This window comes from Lampetra planeri, chromosome 60 (genome assembly GCF_965212315.1).
Source record: "Lampetra planeri chromosome 60, kcLamPlan1.2.h2, whole genome shotgun sequence".
NCBI lineage: Eukaryota > Metazoa > Chordata > Hyperoartia > Petromyzontiformes > Petromyzontidae > Lampetra > Lampetra planeri.
The window spans coordinates 361591-382912 of record NC_136166.1 but is presented as its reverse complement, the minus strand read 5'-3'; the positions used below and the strand labels follow the sequence as shown (position 1 = coordinate 382912).

Genomic DNA, 21322 nt, shown 5'->3' with positions numbered 1-21322 from the left:
GGAAACATTAAAAAGAATGTTCAAAATATATATTTTTATGATAGAATATAGTATTGTCATCAGTATGACATAAGTATACCAAGTTGCAGTCGATACCACATTGGGAAGTGGGTTAAAATTGAGTTGCAAGATTTGAGGATACAACAACAATGACAACAACAGACAGAGTCCGTTCAGGCTACGCGGGGGATCTTTGTCTTTACTTTGCGTGCGTGCAGGGCGTGCGCTCGAGCGAGGAGAGCGCGCTGTGCTCGTCGCAGGAGTACGTCTACGGCCTCAAGACGAGCCTCAACGACGAGAAGCTGCTCACGTGCCTCGAGTCGCTGCGAGTCTCGCTCAACAGCAATCCCGTCAGGTGCTGTGAGTGTGTGCGTGTGCGTGCGTGTGCGTGCGTGCGTGCGCGTGCGTGCGTGTGTGCGTGTGTGTGTGTGTGCGTGCGTGCGTGTGTGCGTGTGTGTGTGTGCGCGTGTGTGTGTGCGTGCGTGTGTGTGCGTGCGTGCGTGCGTGCGTGTGTGTGTGTGCAGGTGTGCGCGTGTGTGTGTGCGCGTGTGCGTGCGTGTGTGTGCGTGCGTGCGTGTGTGTGTGCGTGCGTGTGTGTGCGTGTGTGCGTGTGTGTGTGCGTGCATGCGTGCATGTGTGCGTGTGTGTGTGGCGCAGCGGTCGGCGCGCTGCTCCACCAACCCGGCTAGCCGAGTTGGGTTCCCGCTCGCAGCCATCGACAGTGACGATTTTCTGAACCGGTCACGGGCCTCCGCTAGGTCGACTCAGCCCCTCAAATGAGTGCTTTGTGTGGCGTGGAAACATCGCCACTGGGGAGACAAAGGCGGCCGGGCGTAGTGCTGGCCACCCACGCCCTCGTGTGCCGTACCGGCCTTCATAGGTGCTCGCTAACAGCACTTGCCCTGACAGTCTGTTAAGGCTATAAGGGGGGTCTTTGTCTTTTGTGGAGCGGTGGATTAGTGGTTAGCGCACTGCACCACAATCCCAGTGACCCGAATTTGATTTCCACTCAGAACAAATACCAGTGACGAATATTTGAACCGGTCGTGGTGTTGGCCACCAAGCCCCTTCCCTCGCGTGCCGTGCCGGCCTTCACAGGTGCTACTCGCGGACAGCACTTGTCCCAACAGTCTGTTAAGGCTACACGGGGGATCTTTGTGTTTGTGTGTGTGCAGCTGGGTGGAGAATTTTGGCAAGGAGGGCTGCGGGCTGCTTCTGACCTCGCTGAAAACTCTGCAGGACTCAAACCGGTAAGAGGCAAGCTTGGAGGTCATTACAACTTGGTCAATGTGACGTTCGGTCTATGCAGAGTCTATGGGTCTCTGTGTGAGTCTACGGTTCTCCGTGTGAGTCTATGGGTCTCTGTGTGAGTCTATGGGTCTGCGTGTGAGTCTATGGGTCTCTGTGCGAGTCGATGGGTCTCCGTGTGAGTCTATGGGTCTCTGTGAGTCTATGGGTCTTCGTGTGAGTCTATGGGTCTTCGTGTGAGTCGATGGGTCTCTGTGTGAGTCTATGGGTCTTCGTGTGAGTCTATGGGTCTTCGTGTGAGTCTATGGGTCTTCGTGTGAGTCTATGGGTATGCGTGTGAGTCTATGGGTCTTCGTGTGAGTCTATGGGTCTGCGTGTGAGTTTATGGGTCTGCGTGTGAGTTTATGGGTCTCCGTGTGAGTCTATGGGTCTGCGTGTGAGTTTATGGGTCTCTGTGTGAGTCTATGAGTCTCTGTGTGAGTCTATGGGTCTCTGTGTGAGTCTATGGGTCTCAGTTTGAGTCTATGGGTCTCTGTGTGAGTCTATGGGTCTTCGTGTGAGTCTATGGGTCTTCGTGTGAGTCTATGGGTCTCTGTGTGAGTCTATGGGTCTTCGTGTGAGTCTATGGGTCTTCGTGTGAGTCTATGGGTCTCTGTGTGAGTCTATGGGTCTTCGTGTGAGTCTATGGGTATGCGTGTGAGTCTATGGGTCTTCGTGTGAGTCTATGGGTCTGTGTGTGAGTTTATGGGTCTGCGTGTGAGTTTATGGGTCTCCGTGTGAGTCTATGGGTCTGCGTGTGAGTTTATGGGTCTCTGTGTGAGTCTATGGGTCTCTGTGTGAGTCTATGGGTCTCCGTTTGAGTCAATAGGTCTCCGATGTGAGTCTGTGGCTGAGACCCGGATTGGAACCCAGGCTCTCAGCTGTGCCGGCTCCGTGTCCCTGACCGCTGGGTCACGCGGCCTCATCAGGCCCGAGTCTGCGTCCGCTGCGTTTGCAACGACGAATATTCACCCTGGGCGACCACCGCCGCTGACCCCCCCTCCCCCACCCTGCCCGTCTGGCCGTAGCTCCGACGCGATCTGCAAGAAGAACCAACACGAGATTATCCGCTGCCTCAAGGCCTTCATGAACAACAAGGTGAGCCGCTCGCTCGCCCACGTTGCCACGCTCCCACGTCCCGCCCGCTCGTCCACGTTGCCACGCTCCCACGCCCCGCCCGCTCGCTCGCCCGCGGACGGAGGCGGTGGCGCCGGCCTTCATCGGCGACGCTTGCTCACTAACGGCGCTTGCCCTGGCAGTCTGTGAAGAGCTACGCGAGGGGTCTTTGTGTGGGCGCGCGCGTGTGTGTGTGTGTACGTGTGTGTGCGCGTGTGTGTGCGCGTGTGTGTGCGTGTGTGTGTGCGCGTGTGTGTGTGTGTGTACGTGTGTGTGCATGTGTACGCGTGTGCGTGTGTGTACGTGTGTGTGCGTGTGTGTGTGCGCGTGTGTGTGCGCGTGTGTTTGTGTGGGAGAGCAGTAGCGTAGTTCATCTTCTTGGTTCTTTCGGTAAAGTCACGTAGAAGGGAAATAATAAAATAATAAAAAATCTACATAATAAAATACAATTCTCACGACGTTTCAGCTACAACGCAAGCAGCCGTCCTCAGGTGAAGAACAGACAGACCGAAAGAACCAAGAAGATGAATCCCTGCAGTCACGAAAGCTTTAAATCGAAATTTAGTAGCGTAGTTGTTCGCGTGCTGCGTTTCGAACCCGGAAACCCAAGTTCGATTCCCGCTCACGGCCAACACCGGTGGCGATTATGTGAACCGGTCCTGGGCCTCTCCTAGGTCGACTCTGCCTCAAATGAGTACCCGGTGCGGTGTGTAAACATCACCAACAAAGGCGGCCGGGCGTGGTGCTGGCCACCCACCATCTCGTCGGTGCGCACCGTGCCGGCCTTCGCAGGCGCGACACGCTAACAGCACTTGCCCCGGCAGTCTTTTAAGGGCTACGCGGGGGACCTTTGTCTCGTGTGCCCGTAGTACGGCATCATGCGGATGCTCGCGGAGGAGAATGGCGTCTACCTCCTGTCCCGGGCCGTCGACCCGGCCTACCCGCCCATGATGGCCGACGCCGTGAAGCTGCTGTCGGCGCTGTGCATCCTGGATGAGGGCGGCATGTGAGTGTGGCCCCTCCCTCCCTCCCTCCTGCCCTCCCTCCCTCCTGCCCTCCCTCCCTCCCTCCAGCCCTCCCTCCCTCCAGCCCTCCTTTTTTTTAACGATCAGACGAGAAAGATGCTCGGTCTTTCGGCACTTTACTTCGTTCATCATGTCGTTTTTTGTTTGTTTTGTTTGCTTATGTGCTCCCTTTTTTTATCAAAGACATAACGCGGGTTTTCCCGTGTAACATTAGTCCCATTGTGTGTTACTGTGTTCATAGACACCAACAAGAAACACAAATCACCCTCAAAAACCCATCACCAGATCCCCTGCTGCTGCGCTACCAGCACCATAGCGGCGAAAGCACCTGCCTGACCTCCCTCCCTCCCTCCCGCCCGCCCACGCGGCAAAGCGAGAGTTTGCATCCCGAGAAGGACCAACGTACGCGGCCGGCGGAGGCGCGGTCCGTCAAAGATCAGCGCTCACCTTGACGGTGGCGGTGTTTCCCGTCGTCGTCATCGTCGTCGTCATCGTCGGCTACGATCGTCGTCGTCGTCGTCACATGACCGTATTCGTTATCGTTGTGTTTGACCCCCACCGCTGACCCCGCCCCCCTCCCCCGTGTGCAGGCACGGCAGGATCCTGGAGGCTCTGACCCGGCACGTGGAGGCGAGTGCGGTGGAGAAGGAGGAGGAGCGCTTCTCCCGCATCGTGCGGGGGGTGCAGCAGCAGCAGAGCTTCCCACTCAAGGTGCGGACCCCGTCGCCAGAAGCAACCTCGCCGGCGTCACCATCACACCCACCATCATCACCATCATCATCACCATCATCACCATTATCATCACCATCACACCCACCCTCATCACCATCATCATCATCACCATCATCATTATCATCACCATCATCACCATCACACCCACCCTCGCCATCATCACCCTCGCCATCATCACCCTCGCCATCATCACCATCATCATCCTCACCATCATCATCACCATCACACCCATCATCACCATCATCATCATCACCATCCTCACCATCATCACCATCATCATCATCATCCTCACCATCCTCACCATCATCACCATCATCATCATCATCCTCACCATCATCACCATCACCATCATCATCCTCACCATCACCATCATCATCCTCACAATCCTCACCATCATCACCATCCTCACCATCATCATCCTCACCATCCTCACCATCCTCACCATCATCACCATCATCACCATCATCACCATCCTCACCATCATCACCATCATCTTCACCCTCACTGCCAGCTGAGCCTCTTTAACATCAATCGCCCTGCCCTCCCTTCCTCCCTCCCACTCCCTCCATCCCCCCGCCCCCCCCTCCCCTCGCCCCCCCCACAGGTGGCGTGCATGCAGCTGATCAACGCTCTCGTCACCTCCGTGGACGAGCTGGACTTCCGGCTTCACCTGCGCAGCGAGTTCATGCGCTGTGGCCTCGTCGACCTCCTGCCGGTGAGTGGTGGTGGTGAGGTTCAGGTGAGTTGGTGAGTGGTGGTGGTGTTGAGGTTCAGGTGAGTTGGTGAGTGGTGAGTGGTGGTGGTGGTGGTGGTGGTGAGGTTCAGGTGAGTTGGTGAGTGGTGGTGGTGACCGCAAGGTTCAGGTGAGTTGGTGAGTGGTGGTGGTGAGGTTCAGGTGAGTTGGTGAGTGGTGGTGGTGTTGAGGTTCAGGTGAGTTGGTGAGTGGTGAGTGGTGGTGGTGGTGGTGGTGGTGAGGTTCAGGTGAGTTGGTGAGTGGTGGTGGTGACCGCAAGGTTCAGGTGAGTTGGTGAGTGGTGGTGGTGAGATTCAGGTGAGTTGATGAGTGTTGAGTGGTGGTGGTGGTGGCAGCAAGGTTCAGGTAAGTTGGTGAGTGGTGGTGGTGAGGTTCAGGTGAGTTGATGAGTGTTGAGTGGTGGTGGTGGTGGCAGCAAGGTTCAGGTGAGTTGGTGAGTGGTGGTGGTGAGGTTCAGGTGAGTTAATGAGTGGTGAGTGATGGTGGTGACCGCAAGGTTAAGGTGAGTTGATGGCGAGTCATCGTCTGTCAGGCGAGTGTCGTCAGGCCACCACATTCACAGGACGGCTTCCCGCGCGTGCGTCGTTGTGGAGACGCGGTGCCATCCCCTCGCTCCCCCCCTCCTCCTCCTCCCCCCCTCCTCCTCCCCCCTCCTCCTCCTCGTCGTGGCCGCAGGAGCTGAGGAAGCTGGAGAACGAGGAGCTCGAGGTCCAGCTGAAGGTGTTCGATGAAAACCGCGAGGAAGATTCTCTGGAGCTCTCTCACCGCTACCACGACATTCGCTTGGAGATCGAATATCCTTTGGTCGCGACGGAGAGAACGCACGGAGATTCGTTTACATTCAAAAGATAACATTTTCATTTTATTTTAGCAGGCTAGGGCCCACTGAGCAGCGTGGCTCTTTTTCGGAGGCGACCTGGCGAACACGAACGATAGCTGGGCCAAGTGATTTGTCGTCATCGCCACGTGGGAAATTTATAGCGGCCAAATACTCTGAACGCGCGATGTCAATTCTAAATGTGGAGGTGACCCGGAGACAAATCCACACGACCACGGAGAGAGAGAGAGAGAGACACGCAAACTCCAAATTTATATAAGGTGTCAGGGTCGGGATCGAACCCACGACCTCCTGTACACCAGGCGAGGTAGTCAACATCTCCTAGCCACCGTTACGCCCCTATGGTCAAGTGCCGCCAATCGCTGGCACCGCTGAAATTCCGATTTCGAGCCGTGGCCCCGGCTGCGCCACCGTTGCCGAGGTCTGAGGACGGTGCACCCGTCAAGAGCTGCTGAGCTGGAGAACGTTGAAGTCGAAGCCGAATGCGCCGCACTCGAAAACCCCATTTAATAACAAACCCAGATTTGAACCCGGGGTCAAATCCGTGGCTCGGTTCGGCGCCCCAGAGCCGCGGTGGCGAGGAGATGTTAACTCCCTCGCCTGGTCTACAGGAGGTCGTGGGTTCGATCCTGACCCTGACGACGCCTGCTGCTGCTGTATATTTGGAGTCTGCGTGTCTCTCTCTCTCCGTGGTGAGATGTTAACTACCTCGCCTGGTCTACAGGAGGTCGTGGGTTCGATCCCAACCCTGACGACGCCTGCTGCTGTATATTTGGAGTTAACGTGTTTTCCCCGTGGTGTGGATTTTTTCTCCGGGTCCTCCGGTTTTTTCCGTCCACATTTATATTGAATGTGCTTTTCGAGTATTTGGCTGCTGTAAAACATTGCCACGTGATAAGCCACATCGTTGAGCAATCATCTGTGGCCATGTCGCTTCTGAAAAAGAGCTATATAGCTCCGTAGGCCTGACCTGGTAAAATACAAATAGTTAATAGTGGAACCCAGGACCTCAGCGGTTCCCCTCGGCGCCCCTGACCCCTGACCCCTGAACCCCCTGAGCCCTGAGCCCCGAGCCACCCATCCCATCTCAACACGGCGCTCCTTGACGGGCACTCACCGATGTCCAGGAGGTCTTCTCGGTGGTGGCGAACGTGGTGAAGGACACTGCGGCAGAGGGCTTCCTCCTCTCCCTGCTGCAGCACCTCCTGCTCGTGCGCAACGACTTCTACGCCCGGTACGCCCGCCCGCCCGCCCCCGGGTCCGCTCGGCCCAAAATCTCTGGGGGGAAACGACCGATATGGCGGCAGCGATATGATGTGTGTGTGTGTGTCTGTGTGTGTGTGGCGCGGTGGTGTAGTGGTTAGCGCTACGAACCCAGCGACCCGAGTTCGATTTCCGCTCACGGCCAACACCGGTGACTCGCTACACTTGCCCCACACCAGTCTGCGAAGGCTACACGGGGGCCCTTTGCCTTGTGTGTGTGTGCGTGCACGCAGGCCTCAGTACTACCGGCTGGTGGACGAGTGCGTCTCTCAGATCGTGCTCCACCGGGGCGGCTGCGATCCCGACTTCCGGCACGGCAAACGATTCTGCCTGGACGTGGAGCACCTCATCGGTGAGGGGGGAGGCAGGGAGGGGGTGCTCCCCCTCCCCTCCCCTATTGGGGTGTGGAGGGAGAAGCCTCGCCAAGTTCTGGGTTCAATGGGAAACCACGGTGGCCAGGAGATGTTGACTACCTCGCCTGGTCTACAGAAAGTCGTGGGTTCGACCCCGACCCTGACTACGCCTGCTGTATATTTGGAGTTTGCGTGTCTCTCTCTCTCCGTGGTGAGATGTTAACTACCTCGCCTGGTATACAGGAGGTCGTGGGTTCGACCCCGACCCTGACGCCTGCTGCTGTATATTTGGAGTTTGCGTGTCTCTCTCTCTTCGTGGTGAGATGTTGACTACCTCGCCTGGTATACATGAGGTCGTGGGTTCGACCCTGACCCTGACGATGCCTGCTGCTGTATATTTGGAGTTTGCGTGTCTCTCTCTCCCCGTGGTCGCGTGTGGATTTATTCTCCGGGTCCTCATTTAGAATCGACGTCATGCGTTTAGAGTATTTTTGGCTGCTATGAATATTAATTTGATGATGATAAGTCACTTTCTTGAGCTGTCATTTGTGATAGCCAAGTCGCTTCTTGAAAAGAGCCACGTAGCTCAGTGGGCCTTTCCTGGTAAAATAGAATACTTTAAAGTCTTATGGGAATTTTTTCAGGAGGGGTGCTGCCATGAACCGATGGTGAAATGAAAAAAATTGATATCGAGAGCAATGAAGGATCGATTTTTGAGGCCGACGGTCGCTGTGTGCGATCGCAGCCCAGTCGCCTGCGGTGAGATTCCTCTGATTTGGCTAATTTGGAACCGCGTCGCCGGCACGCGACGGCCCAACCAACTCTAGCAAACGACGCCGCGGGATCTTTAAAGTCGTCCGCTTTGAGCGAAGCAATGGCGTCTTAACCGGGCGCGGCCGCCGAATTTGAACGCGCGATGCTCTCTGCAACAACGAGCGCCGAACACGCCACCGCTGCTGCGTGTAGTCGTGCCCATTGCTAGGATTGCGGCCAAATCACGCCGTGGAGCACCGCGGCGGCCTTCGTTAGTGCCACTTACCGCTCGCGGCACGATGGAGGCTACACAGGGAACCTTTGCCTTTTTTTGGTGTGTTTGTGGGCCCGCAGAGGGGATGGTGGACAAGGAAAAATCGGCGGAGATCGAACGGAAAGTGGAGGAACTCGCAAAGCAGGTGACGGAAAAATCTTGAGAACCCCGCCCTGTCCAATGCGTCCGCAACCGGCGTGCGATGTAAAACATTTTTACTCTGCCGGTCGGGTTGACTCAGCCTCAAATGAGTACCCGGTGCGGTGTGTAAACATCGCCACTGGGGAGACGAAGGTGGTCTGCGGCCACACAACCCCCTCGTGTGCCGTGCCGGACTTCACAAGTGCCGCTCGCTGACACGGCACTTTCTCATCAAGGAGCATAAACCATCACGCTAACGCCGGTCATCCTCGCAGCGGCAACAGCAGCAGCTTCTGGCTGGCCATTGAACAAAGGCGGTCGCCGCATCGCGCCGGCGCTTTCGGACGCCCTTCTGTGGCCGTCGGGAACGTTCCTCCGATACTAGGAAGCCACTGCAGCTGTGTGCACTCTTACATCGAAATTGAAAGCTAATTTCTTTTAGAACTGCTTTTTGTGTTTAGTTTGTTGTCCTTCCCTGCACCTCCAATTAGCACGGTAGGCTACGCACAGTGCGAAGGCTACACGGGCGGTGTGTGTGTGTGTGTGCGTGTGTGTGTGTGCGCGTGTAGCTGGAGATGGAGCTGGCTGCGAGGCAGGAGATGCAGGTCGCGCTGCAGCAGAAGGAGAACCGGGAGCGCGAGCTCGAGGGCGAGGTGGCGCGCATCCAGCAGCAGGCGAGTGGGTGTGCAGCCGTCCCTGGGCGTGTGTGTCACTGTGCGTGTGTCACTGTGTGTGTGTGTCCCTGTGTGTGTGTCCCTGTGTGTGTGTGTCACTGTGTGTGTGTCCCTGTGTGTGTGTGTCACTGTGTGTGTCCCTGTGTGTGTGTGTGTCCCTGTGTGTGTGTCCCTGTGTGTGTGTGTGTGTCCCTGTGTGTGTATGCGTCCCTGTGTGTGTGTGTCCCTGTGTGTGTGTGCGTCACTGTGTGTGTGTGTATGTGTCCCTGTGTGTCCCCATGTGTCCCTGTGTGTGTGTGTCCCCATGTGTCCCTGTGTGTGTGTGGGGCCTTGTGGAGAAACACTGTCGCTCCACACGAAGCTTCGTGTCTTCTCAGCCACGGTCTGGCCTGCCTACGATCCATCCTGGGTTTAACGAGGCTGGATTGTGTGAGGAGCTTACAATTCCTTGAAAGATGTGGACAAAGTCCCATCGGTGAGCTCCTCCGGCAGGCAAGGCTGCGTTGGCTGGGTCATGTAGCCCGCATGCCCAGCCACCGCATGCCCAAACAGCTTTTGTTCGGCCAGATAGAGGGGGCTAAACGGGTGCGGCACGGCCTGCAGAAGAGATGGAGTGATGTGGTACAGGAGGATGTGGAGCTGAGTGGACTTGCCGATGACTGGTACCAGCGGTGTCAAGATCGGCCTCTGTGGAGGAGGCTCGTGAAGGACGCTACAACAACGGAGGGCGGAGGAGCGGCGCTCACAACAACGAGCGGAGCGCCGGGTGGATAAAGCACAGCAAGTTGGCACAGTAGGGGCACGGATGGTGCATCGGCCACTCATTTCAGTCAGTCGACCCATGGCACCTGGGTCTGCCCCGTAACCTCCTGCCAGCGGGCGTTCGACACTTCACGTGGCCTCAACGTGCACCTAGCCTGGCACAGGCACGATGGCGGCATCGCCGCCACTTGGTGGCGAATGGCGGCTGTTGTTGTTGTGTGCATCCCTCCTGTCTGTGCGCGTCGGCGTGCGACAAAAGGCCTTCAACACCCCCCCCCCCCCGTCGCCGGCCTTCACGGGCAGCGCTCGCTTGACCGCACTTGCCCCGACAGCTCGGCGCAGGCTACGCGGGGGACCTTTACCCCTCGCCCGCCACGCGCGACGACGACTAACGGCCGCCCTCTCCTCCCCGCAGATCGTGTCGGGCGGCGGCGCCGTCACGGGCACCGCCGGGGCAACCTCGCCGCCCCCCCCCGCCGCCCCCCCCCGCCGCCCCCGCCACCCCCCGCTACCCCCCGGCCTCGGGGGACCGCCCCCTCCCCCGCCGCCCCCTCCCCCTCCGGGGGGGCCTCCGGGCGCGCCGCCGATGGCGGGGGCCTTCAACGCCTTGCCCCCCGGCGTGAAGCCCAAGAAGGAGTACAAGCCCAGCGTGGTGCTCAAGCGCGCCAACTGGAGCAAGGTGCCCGCCCCGGGGGGATGTGCGTGTGCGTGTGAGCGTGTGTGCGTGTGTGTGAGCGTGCGTGTGTGTGCGTGCGTGTGTGCGTGCGTGTGTGCGTGCGTGTGTGCGTGTGTGTGAGCGTGTGTGTGTGTGTGCGTGCGTGTGTGTGAGCGTGCGTGTGTGCGTGCGTGTGTGTGTGTGCGTGTGTGTGAGCATGCGTGCGTGTGTGCGTGCGTTTGTGCGTGCGTGTGTGTGTGTGCGTGGTGCATCGGCCACTCATCTCAGCCTTCATAGGGGCTTGCTAACAGCACTTGCCCCTACAGTCTGTTAAGGCTATATGGGGGGTCTTTGGTTTTTGTGCCAGTCATCTCAGTCAGTCGACCCGTGGCACCTGCTGGGTCTGCCCCGTGACCTGCCGGCGGGCGTTCGACACTTCACGTGGCCTCAACGTACACCGAGCCTGGCACAAGCGCTACACGGGAGATGTTTGTCTCTGTGTGTGTGTGTGCGAGTAGATTGCACCACAGGAAATGCCGTCGGACTGCTTCTGGCTGCAGACGAGCGAGGATCGCTTCGAGAGCCCCGAGCTCATGGCTCAGCTCGCCCTCACCTTCTCCTCGCAGGGCAAAGGTGCCGCCACTCACTCCTCACCCACTCACCCGCTCGCTCACTCATTCACGAACCCGCTGGCTCGCTCACTCACGCACTCACTCGGTCGCTCACTCCCTCGGTCATTCACTCACCCGCTCACTCACTCACCCGCTCGCTCGCTCACTCACCCGCTCACTCGCTCACTCACCCGCTCACTCACTCACCTGCTCATTCACTCACCCGCTCGCTCACTCACGCACCCGCTCGCTCGCTCTCTCGCTCACTCTCTCGCTCACTCCCTCGCTCACTCACTCACCCGCTCAATCACTCACTCATTCACCCACTTACTCTATCACCCGCCCGCTTTCTCACTCATTTCTTTATAGAACTGCTTTTTGTGTTCAGTTTGTTGTCCTCCCAACCGCCGCCTCCGACTAGCAGCGCGGCTGGCTACGTGCTGTGGTGCGATAGGCGCTCAACGTGCCCCCACACACACACCATGTTCAACGTGCACACACACACACCACGTTCAACGTGCACACACACACACCACGTTCAACGTGCACACACACACACACACCGCGTTCAACGTGCACACACACACACCACGTTCAACGTGCACACACACACACCACGTTCAACGCGCACACACACACACACCACGCTCAACGTGCACACACACACACACCACGGGCCTTTGCGACGACCTTTCCTCCATCCGTTGGTGTAGTAGCGCTGCTCAGACGCTTGGCGGGGCTGTGGCATTGCCACTGTTTACGTTCTGGACTCTGGTGAGCTCACTGCCCGGCAAGAGCCGCCTGCACATGCGTCTGTGCGTGCGTTGAACCGTACAGACACAACCATGCTCATCGGGCGGATGTCGACTGCACGTCCGTTTTAAAACTACTGGGACATCTGTGGACGCAGAGCTTCGCGGATCATCGGATTCCTCCAGTGCAGATAAACATTCTGATTCTCATGAAACATAGGCATCGATTCGGATCGATTTGGATAGATTCATCAGTTTATATCGAATTCTCCAATCATATCGATTATTTGCGATTCAGATTAAATTCTGATCGATTCGTAAAGTTAGATTGATTATTTGATTTATATGGATTTGTTGGACTCGGATGGATTATGATCGAGTCGTCAATTCACATTGATTATTCGATTCGGTTGATTCTGGTCGATTCATCATTCCGATCGATACAGATCGACTTTTCGACTTGCATGTGTGCGCGCGTATGAGCGTGTGTTTGCATGAGCGTGTGATTGCGTGTGAGCGTGTGTGTGCGTGTGCGCGCGTATGCGTGTGTGCGCGCGTGCGTGCGTGTGTGAGTGCGTGTGTGCGTGTGTGCGCGCGTGTGCGTGCGTGCGTGTGTGAGTGCGTGTGTGCGCGTGTGCGTGCGTGCGTGCGTGCGTGTGTGTGTGTGTGTGTGCGTGTGTGCGTGTGTGTGTTGTGGTTGTTGTTGCTGTTTGCTGCTGCTGCGCGGGAAGTTTTGGGGCCTTCACCAAAATTCCCCCAAAATTCTTTGGGGCTCCCCCCTACCGCCCCCCCCCCCCCACGAGTGCGCACAGTTTCTCCTTCCCCCACCTCCGCCCTCGTCCGCAAGCCAGTGGGCGCGCGGTCGTCACACCGCCTTGCCGGGATTCTGCGAACCGCGATTTGCACCCCGCGTAGCCGACGGCGGCGGCGGCGCCGTCCCCCCCGCTCCACTCCCGCCCCCACCCCCCGCTCCACTCCCGTCCCCCCGCCCAATTCGAGAGGACGCCGGGAACGCTCGGCGTGCCAAATGCTCCGGAATCCGGATCTCGACTCCCCCACCTGCGTCCGTGACAGAATGCCACGTCGAGCGGACACGCGTGTCCGTCCCCGCGTCCTCCGCACGTGTCCCTCGTCCTCGTAAACCACGCGCCCCCCCCCCAGCCCCCCCCCCCCTCCCCCCCCCCCCCCCCGCTGTTTTCCTGCCGGCACAGATTTTACCGGAAACTCCGCGAGCCGCGCAAGTATCGGGAAGCGGCACCGCGGCATCGGCGGGGTGTGTGTGGGGGGGGGGTACGAAGCGCGACCAACACAGAACCCTCATCCCATCCGATACCCACAGACCCCGCCGATACGGAACCCTCGCTCCTGCGCCCCACGTCACCGTCTACTCGCGGTGCGCAAGGCGACCGCAGTGGCGGCACACGCGGAGACTCGCGCACTCTCTCTCTCTCTCGCTCCACGCGGCCCCTTACGTTGTCACCGCCGACGTCGCCGTCGTCATCACCGCATCCCATCTGTTGCCGACGTTTCGCTGTCATTCATCTCTACTCTCGTGTCACCGCCACCTCCTCCTCGTCAGTCCGTCTTTCTGCCGCCCACCATCTGCCCTCCTGCTGCCATTGCTTTTGGTCAATTGCTCTTTGGTGGCGTTGATCTTACAACTGGGCCCTGGGGACCGTGGGGTCCGTGGGGTCTGCGGGGTTCCGTGTGTCGTCTCCACGTCGGAGAATTTCCCGTGAGCCAGTCGCTCCCATCGCTACCGACAGATAATCTGGATCGGAATTTATGAAAAAAAAACAAAAAATGTCACTTCACTTGTTGGGTGGCGGACATCCGCTTGTCGTGTTCGCAACAGGATGAGCGGCCCTTAAAAGCGAGGTCGCTTTGACGCAAAATACCACGGGACAGGAACAAACACGGGGCGGGCGGGAAAGGCTTCCCACGTCCATCAGTCGGTTGTTAGTTTGCGTGAGCGCACGTGCGTGCACTTGAGCGCACGTGTGCGAGCGTGTGCGACTGTGTGTGTGTAATTGTGTGTGTGTGTAATTGTGTGTGTGTGTAAATGTGTGTGTGTGTGTGCGGAGCGAAAGTTGTAGCGGTGAGCGCGCTGCTGCGCTACGAACCCGGCGAGCCGAGTTCGATTGCCGGTGACAAATGTCTGAGCCGGTCCCTGGGCCTCCTCTAGGTCGACTCGACCTCAAATGAGTACCTGGTGCGGTGTGTAGTAAACATCGCCACTGGGGGAGACAAAGGCGGCCGGGCGTGGTGCTGTCCACCCACCCCCTCATGTACCGTTGCGGCCTTCATAGGTGCTCGCTAACAGCACTTGCCCCTACAGTCTGTTGAAGCTATATGGGGGATCTTTGTTTTTATCTTTGTGTGTGCGTGTGTGTGTGTGTGCTTGCAGAGGTCTCAGTCCGAATCAGTCGAGCGGCAATATTTTTTCATCGGTTGCGTAACGCTGTGTGGAAGCTACCTGGTCTGTCGCTCCGCACGAAGCTTCAGGTCTTCTCGGCCACGGTCATTCCCTCCCTTCTCTACGCTTGCGAAACATGGACCCCCCTAATGGAGCATCTTCGCCGGTTAGAAACATTTAGGCTGGCCTGCCTACGATCCATCCTGGGTTTAACCAGGCTGGATTGTGTGAGGAGCTTACAAATCCTTGAAAGATCTGGGCAAAGTCCCATCGGTGAGCTCCTCCGGCAGGCAAGGCTGCGTTGGCTGGGTCATGTAGCCCGCATGCCCAGCCACTGCATGCCTAAACAGCTTTTGTTCGGCCGGATCGAGGGGGCTAAATGGGCGCGGAACGGGCTAGAGAAGAGATGGAGTGATGTAGTGCAGGAGGACGTGGAGCTGAGTGGACTTGCCGATGACTGGTACCAGCGGTGTCAAGATCGGCCTCTGTGGAGGAGGCTCGTGAAGGACGCTACTGGGCAGTTGGAGGCAGTCGCCCTCCAACAACAACGGAGGGCGGAGGAGCGACGCTCACAACAACGAGCGGAGCGCCGGGTGGCTAAAGCACAGCAAGTTGGCACAGTAGGGGGCACAGGTGGTGCATCAGCCAGTCATCTCGGTCATCTCAGCCAGTCGACCCGTGACACCTGGGTCTGCCTCGTGACCTCCTGCCAGCGGGCGTTCTACACTTTACGTGGCCTCAAGGTGCACCTAGCCTGGTACAAGTGTCGTGGTGACGTCACCACCACTTAGTGGTGAATGGCGGCTGTTGTTGTGTGCGTGTGTGTGCTAATAGCACTTGCCCCTACAGTCTGTTAAGGCTATATGGGGGATCTTTTATGTTTTTGTGTGTGTGCGTGTTTCCGTACGATGGGGCAGGGTTTATATCCGGCCGCGTTCCCCCCAATGTGGTGTTTTTGTTCTGTCCACAACAAAACAGAACCGCGTCAATATTATGTCCTGTCGGTGCTGTGGGTGGTGCCGTCGATTTAGAAACCCACATTTATTTATAGAGCCAGAGATTCACATGTACGCTCATGGATCGAAAAACAGATCAATAGACTTGGAAAACCACATATTTAATATAGAGCCATAGATTCACATAGGAACCCGCAGATTTAAATATAGTAAAACCTTGGATTGCGAGCATAATTCGTTCCGGAAACGTGTTTGTTATCCAAAGCACTCGTATATCAGTTGTGATCACGTGACGCTCGGCAGACAAAGCGTGTATACACGTACTACTCGTATTGCAAGACCTCACTCGTTTATCAAATTAATATTTATTTTAAAAAATTGCTCGTCTTGCAAAACACTTGCAAACCAAGTTACTCGCAAGTTTAAACTTACATGGAGACACACAAACTTCTCCACAGACCCAGAGACTTGAATCAAGATCCGCAGACTTATAGACCACTGGACTTCAATAGAGACCCAGAGACTGAACTGTTGAGTGGCCAGCGATTGATCGCAGCAGCTTTACGAGCGAGCGGTGGCCAACTGGCTGCGGCGCAGCGAGGCGTGTTTGTGTCAACAGGAGCGGTGTGGACGTCCGTCCGGCGAACGACACACACGGACGGAAATAATATTTCCCCGGGAAGAGCGATTATTCGGCTGCCGGTTTGAACAACAACAACACATTTAGCGGCGTGAACAATGCCCGGCCCACCTGTCGCATCTCCCTCGGAACACAACGTGGCGGGCGGGCGGGCGGGCTAACGAGCGCGGCTCGCTATCGCGACATCCGCCAATTAGCGGAGTCAGGGCAAATGCACGTGGGGCGGTGGGGGGGGGGGGCGTGTGGGGGGCGGTGGTGGTGGTATTCATTGTTCCCGCGCGGCCACGTGCGTCCGCGTGCGCGTCGCAAACATCCTGCACGCACGCGCGGGAAGCGGAGGTCCCGCGGAGCTCGTGACGACTCCCGCACATCCTCCCTCCAGCTCGCTCTCCCTCCCGCTCGCTCTCTCTCCCGCTCGCTCGCTCTCCCTCCCGCTCGCTCTCTCTCTCTCGCTCGCTCGCTCGCTCGCTCGCTCTCACTCGCGTGCGATTACGACGACCGCCGTCACCGCCTTGTTGTTGTTGCGGCGTCGAGACCCGGCGTTGTCGTGTTTTGCGAGTTGGCGGTGTTGGCGAGAGCTCCCTGGTGTTTGCGTTGTCCTGCGTTGTTGTGTTTGTGCGATGTTGTCCACGAGAGGTCGGTGTCATGTCCGACGTTTCTCTCCACGTTGTTCGTCGTTGTCGTGTCGCCGGCGTGTCCCGTCTTGCGCCTCAAAGAGGGCGCACCTGGCCCGGCACGACCGCCGCGGTGACGTCACCGGCACCGAGTGGCGGCCCTCTCGTGTTTGTGAGATGTTGCCTTTCACGAGCTGCGCTTCGAGCGTTTGTCTCTCTCGCACCGTCTCATCCGTTCCGCCCCATTCGTCTTGGCTTTCCACCTCCGTCGTCCGGTCTCGTTCCTTCCCTTCGTCTCCCGCACAACGGAAACATTCGCAGTTCGCCAAAACCTTCCCCATCTCGGATTCGACCGTTCCCGCCAAAGTTCGCCGGTTCGCCGGTTCGCCGCGACTCGATCGGCCGCGAGATTCCCGCGCGCCTCGTAACCGCGCTGCTCGCGACGACGACCACGATGACGACGACGCTGCTGCTGCTGCTGCCGGCGGAAGAACGCACGCGGCCGCCGTCTCGCGCCTGCGAAGCGGCCCGTCGCCGGTCCCAGACGCAGCGAGGTTCAGCTGCCCCGTGATTATATTTGTTAATTGTGCTTAACATTTTTAAATACACCTCCTGTTTCATGTTTGCTTTACCCCCGCGGCGTGGGGGGGTGGGGGGGGGAAAGCCTCGCCGAGTCTCGTGACTCTTTTCGCAGGAGGGTCCTGGAATCGCTTCGCAGATTCCCGCCGTCGAGAAATCTGCGGTGAAACCTCTCAAACTTGGATGGCGGCACCCCGACGGGCCCGCCTCTTGCGAGCGACGTCACGGGGATCTTTAACGCTCACCGCGAGCGACGCGGACGGCGCTCGGTGGCATTATCATCACCGTCACCGCAAGGCGGTCAATACGCGCACGGCAGTATTTACCGGGGGCGGCCGCTGCATTCGAACCGCGAACCTCTCGCAACGACGAGCGGGGGAACGGACGTCGCTGTTGTCACGCCCCCCGTCTCCCGAGGCCCGCCCCGCGTCCTCCGTGTTGTCGCTCGGCACTTTTCTGCGACGGCGGCCGAGCGACAACAGGATACGCGGCAGGCACTCGACGCCGCCCGCGGCTTTCCCATTTTGGCCTTTGTTTTTGTTTTCTTGTTTGCGTTCGTTATTTCCAGCGTCCGAGTCTTTTTTTGTTGCTTCGGATTCGACGCTTCCGGAAATATGCACGTTGCGGTTTCGTGACGCGCTTTCAGGGTTCCTGATTTTGTGTGTGTCCTGTGTGTGTGTGTGTCCTGCGTGAGTGTGTGTGTGTCCTGCATGTGTGTGTGTGTCCTGTGTGTGTGTCCTGCGTGAGTGTGCGTGTGTCCTGCGTGAGTGTGCGTGTGTCCTGTGTATGTGTGTGTGTCCTGCGTGAGTGTGCGTGTGTCCTGTGCGTGTGTGTGTCCTGCGTGTGTCCTGTGCGTGTGTGTGTCCTGCGTGAGTGTGCGTGTCCTGCGTGAGTGTGTGTGTGACCTGTGCGGGCGTGTGTCCTGCGATGAGCGCGCTGTCATAGCGGTTAGCGCGCGTTGCACTATCCAACCCGGTGACTCGAGTTCAATTCCCTCCCACGGCCACCACCGGTGACGATTACCTGAACCGGTCCTGGGCCTCCCCTAGGTCGTTGTATTGTCAACCCCGTTTGTATTGTCTTCTCCGTTTGTATTGTCTGGTCGTTATCACGTCACTGGCGTCAAAGTCGCCCAACAGCCCTCGTTACGACTGCACTGCTGAACTAGGACGAGGGCCTCCCCACGCCCACGTGGGTCGCGACGGGGTTCGTTGCTTGACCTTTCTGTACCGCGCTGGTCAGCCGCGTGGGCTGGCGAAGGCCGGGAGCATAGACGCGGCACAGCATAGATGTGCAGTTAAACTCCGCTGCTCTTTGCTGACCGCAAGAGAGAAACGATGGGGAACATCGTAGCTGGCACCTTGGCGTGGCCACATGGCGACAATGATGACGATGGTGACGACGACGATGATGACGTCGATGACGACGACGATGACGACGATGACAATGATGACGACGACGCCGCCCACGGAGGTGCAAATGCTAACGGCTCGCGGCGTTCTCGTTTGGCTTCGGCAGGAAAGAAAGACGATGACGCGGACGGCAATAAGCTGCTGACGCAGAGGAAGAAGGTCAAAGAGCTCAAGGTCCTGGACCCCAAGGCGGCGCAGAACCTGTGTAAGCCTCGCCGCGATTCTGCATCGTCGCGTGTAGCCAGCTACCCAGCTAGGTTTGCAAGCGAAGGGACCGGTGGTGCCGTCGGCGCGGAACGACGGCGACGGCGTTCGTCGTGCGGGCGGCATAACGCGACGGAACGCGTCGGAGGCGGTGCGGGTTCAGACTTGACGCGCAAAGAACAACACAAAATGAACGACGTTCACAAAATGAACAAACGGGCACGCCCCGTGCGGGCAACGGGGACGAGGCGACGAACGGTGGGACAGGAGGGGAGGGGTCGAGCGAATCGTTCCCAAACAACAGCAGCCACCGTCGCGCAAAGGAGAGAAGTGAAGGCACGCGGGTTTGGGTGCGGGGTACAGTGGCCCAGCCGTGCACTCTGAGCTCGGAGAGATTCGAAGCCCTAGGGGGGAGGGCGGGAGGGGAGGGGAGGGAGGGAGGTGAGGGGAGGAAGGGGGGGGTAGCGGTGGGAGGGAGGGGAGCGGAGGGGAGGGGTTGGAGGGAGAGAGGAGAGGGGAGGGGAGGGGAGGGAGGGAGGTGAGGGGAGGAAGGGGGAGTAGCGGTGGGGAGGGAGGGAGGGGAGCGGAGGGAGGGGAGGGAGGGAGGGGAGGGAGGGTAGCACAGGGGAGGTCGCCGGGATTCCAACTGGTGACCTCGATGTCCGCGGGTTGAGCGCTCTGACCTCCGCGCGACCTGACACGCTCGCATCACCTCCACTTGACCCAGAATAATCATGAAGCCCGTTGGAGGATGTTAATGATAATCATAACAGAGTAAATAACGCCTTCCCATGTTTGCCAATGGACATTAAAAAAATATATAAAAGGCTTATTTACTATGAAGGATTATTTACTCGTGTTAATGTCAGTTTAGTTTCTTGAAATCGGTCGGCCGCACGGCCTTTCGGGAGTTAATCTTATCGGCATCCTTGCCTTCATTACAAACAAGCGTTTGTTGAAGCGAGTAGCCTGGCTCTGCTGATGGGAGACTGAATGTTGAAACCGGCCCAGAGTGTTCTTTGTCGGCAATCAATGCCGCTGATAAGATGTCGTCCCAGGAGGAGGTCGTGCGGCTTGTGGGTTGTGTAAGAAACTAAAATAAGTTTAACGGTTTTTTGTGGAGGAGTTATTTATTTAATTACCTACAGCAAAGCCTCGTCGCTTCTCCAGACTCTGGAACAGTGCAAAACCATTAACCCTCAGTGCTGATAGTGACTCTGCGTGTGTGTGTGTGTGCGTGCGTGTGCGTGTGTGTGCATTTGTAGGGAGCGGTAGTGTAGCGGTTAGCGCTACTCTGCGCCATGAACCCGGCGACCCGGGTTTGATTCCCTCTCACGGCCAACACCGGTGACGATTATCTGAACCGGTCCTGGGCCTCCCCTAGGTCAACTCAACCTTAAATTAGTACCCGACGCAGCGCGCCATCGACGGGCAGGCGCGGTGCTGACCACCCACCTCCCTCGTGCGCCCTCCGTCCCGACCCGAACAACTTTCCCATTCCGATGACGTACGCGTGAGGACGGTACACACGTACGTCATCCAAACGGAATCGGAAGTCAAAGGCCACGTGGGTGGAGGGCGTGCGGCACAGGTTGGCGCCGGCTATCGCAGAGCCGTGTCGCTGCGGTTCCCTGAGTGACCACGTCTTTCAAAACAACGCCGCCGCAGCCACGCCTCTCTCAATTAAATTGACCGCTAACCGCTCGGCGGTGAACGGGACGCCCGCCCGCCCCACCCTGCAACTCGCAGACGCCTCGGAACGGGAAGGGGGTTAACGGGCTGCTCGCTGACCGCTCAGCGGGGGGCGGGGGGGATCCCCGCCGTGACCGTGCGCGCGTCTGTCTCGGCAGCCATTTTCCTGGGCTCGTTCAAGATGTCCTACGTGGGCATCAAGAACGCCGTTCTCTCCGTGGACGAGGAGAATCTCACCGAGTCCATGGTGCAGGTGAGAGCTGCACACCCCCCCCACGCCCACCTCCCCTACCGCCCACACCCCCCACAGACATCCGTGCCCGCCACTCCCTGCCCGGTTCAGGTCCAGGCAGGCTTCGAAGGCCTCTATGATGTGGAATTCGATTGTTTGGATCTCTCAGAACACTCCACCAAGACGCTTTGTCGGGCGTTAATTTCGATTATTTGGCTGCTGTACATGTCCACGTGATGATGAGAGCTGTCATCTGTGGCCAGGTCGCTTCTGAAAGAGAAGCAAAATAGCTCGGTCGGCTTCAACTGGTAAAATAAAAATAGTTTAGTTAAATTTCTATATTCGTTTCAGCGATTTGTTTACATTTCCCGTACTTGGAACTCCTATTGTGTTTTTGTATTGTCGGTTGTTGAAACGTTCTGACCCCCGTGCCCCGACTGGACGCCTGCGACAAAGCGCTTCACAGCTCATCGGGTTCCTCCCGCAGTCTCAAGTCAACATTCTGACTGCGGTGTGTGTCGTGACGGCGTTCTCGACGTCGCTTCTGCGCGACGGCCCGTCAACGACACGTCGGTGTGGCGTGTCGC

At 58.0% G+C, this 21322-nt stretch overlaps 1 protein-coding gene across 1 annotated transcript in view; it reads left to right on the top strand.

Moving 5' to 3' along the window:
- Window positions 1-37: 37 nt before the first annotated feature.
- Window positions 38-21322, top strand: part of LOC144736292 (protein diaphanous homolog 2-like) — a 45035-nt gene continuing 23750 nt past the window's right edge. Inside the window, exons 1-15 of the mRNA XM_078618941.1 lie at window positions 38-355; window positions 1176-1250; window positions 2316-2385; window positions 3273-3409; window positions 4019-4139; window positions 4765-4875; window positions 5590-5708; window positions 6870-6986; window positions 7249-7367; window positions 8476-8540; window positions 9106-9981; window positions 10487-10651; window positions 11146-11260; window positions 18714-18812; window positions 20662-20756. Of these exons, the coding sequence (XP_078475067.1) occupies window positions 150-355; window positions 1176-1250; window positions 2316-2385; window positions 3273-3409; window positions 4019-4139; window positions 4765-4875; window positions 5590-5708; window positions 6870-6986; window positions 7249-7367; window positions 8476-8540; window positions 9106-9981; window positions 10487-10651; window positions 11146-11260; window positions 18714-18812; window positions 20662-20756 (2490 nt within the window). The 5' untranslated portion in view covers window positions 38-149. The remainder of the gene's footprint in view (window positions 356-1175; window positions 1251-2315; window positions 2386-3272; window positions 3410-4018; window positions 4140-4764; window positions 4876-5589; window positions 5709-6869; window positions 6987-7248; window positions 7368-8475; window positions 8541-9105; window positions 9982-10486; window positions 10652-11145; window positions 11261-18713; window positions 18813-20661; window positions 20757-21322) is intronic.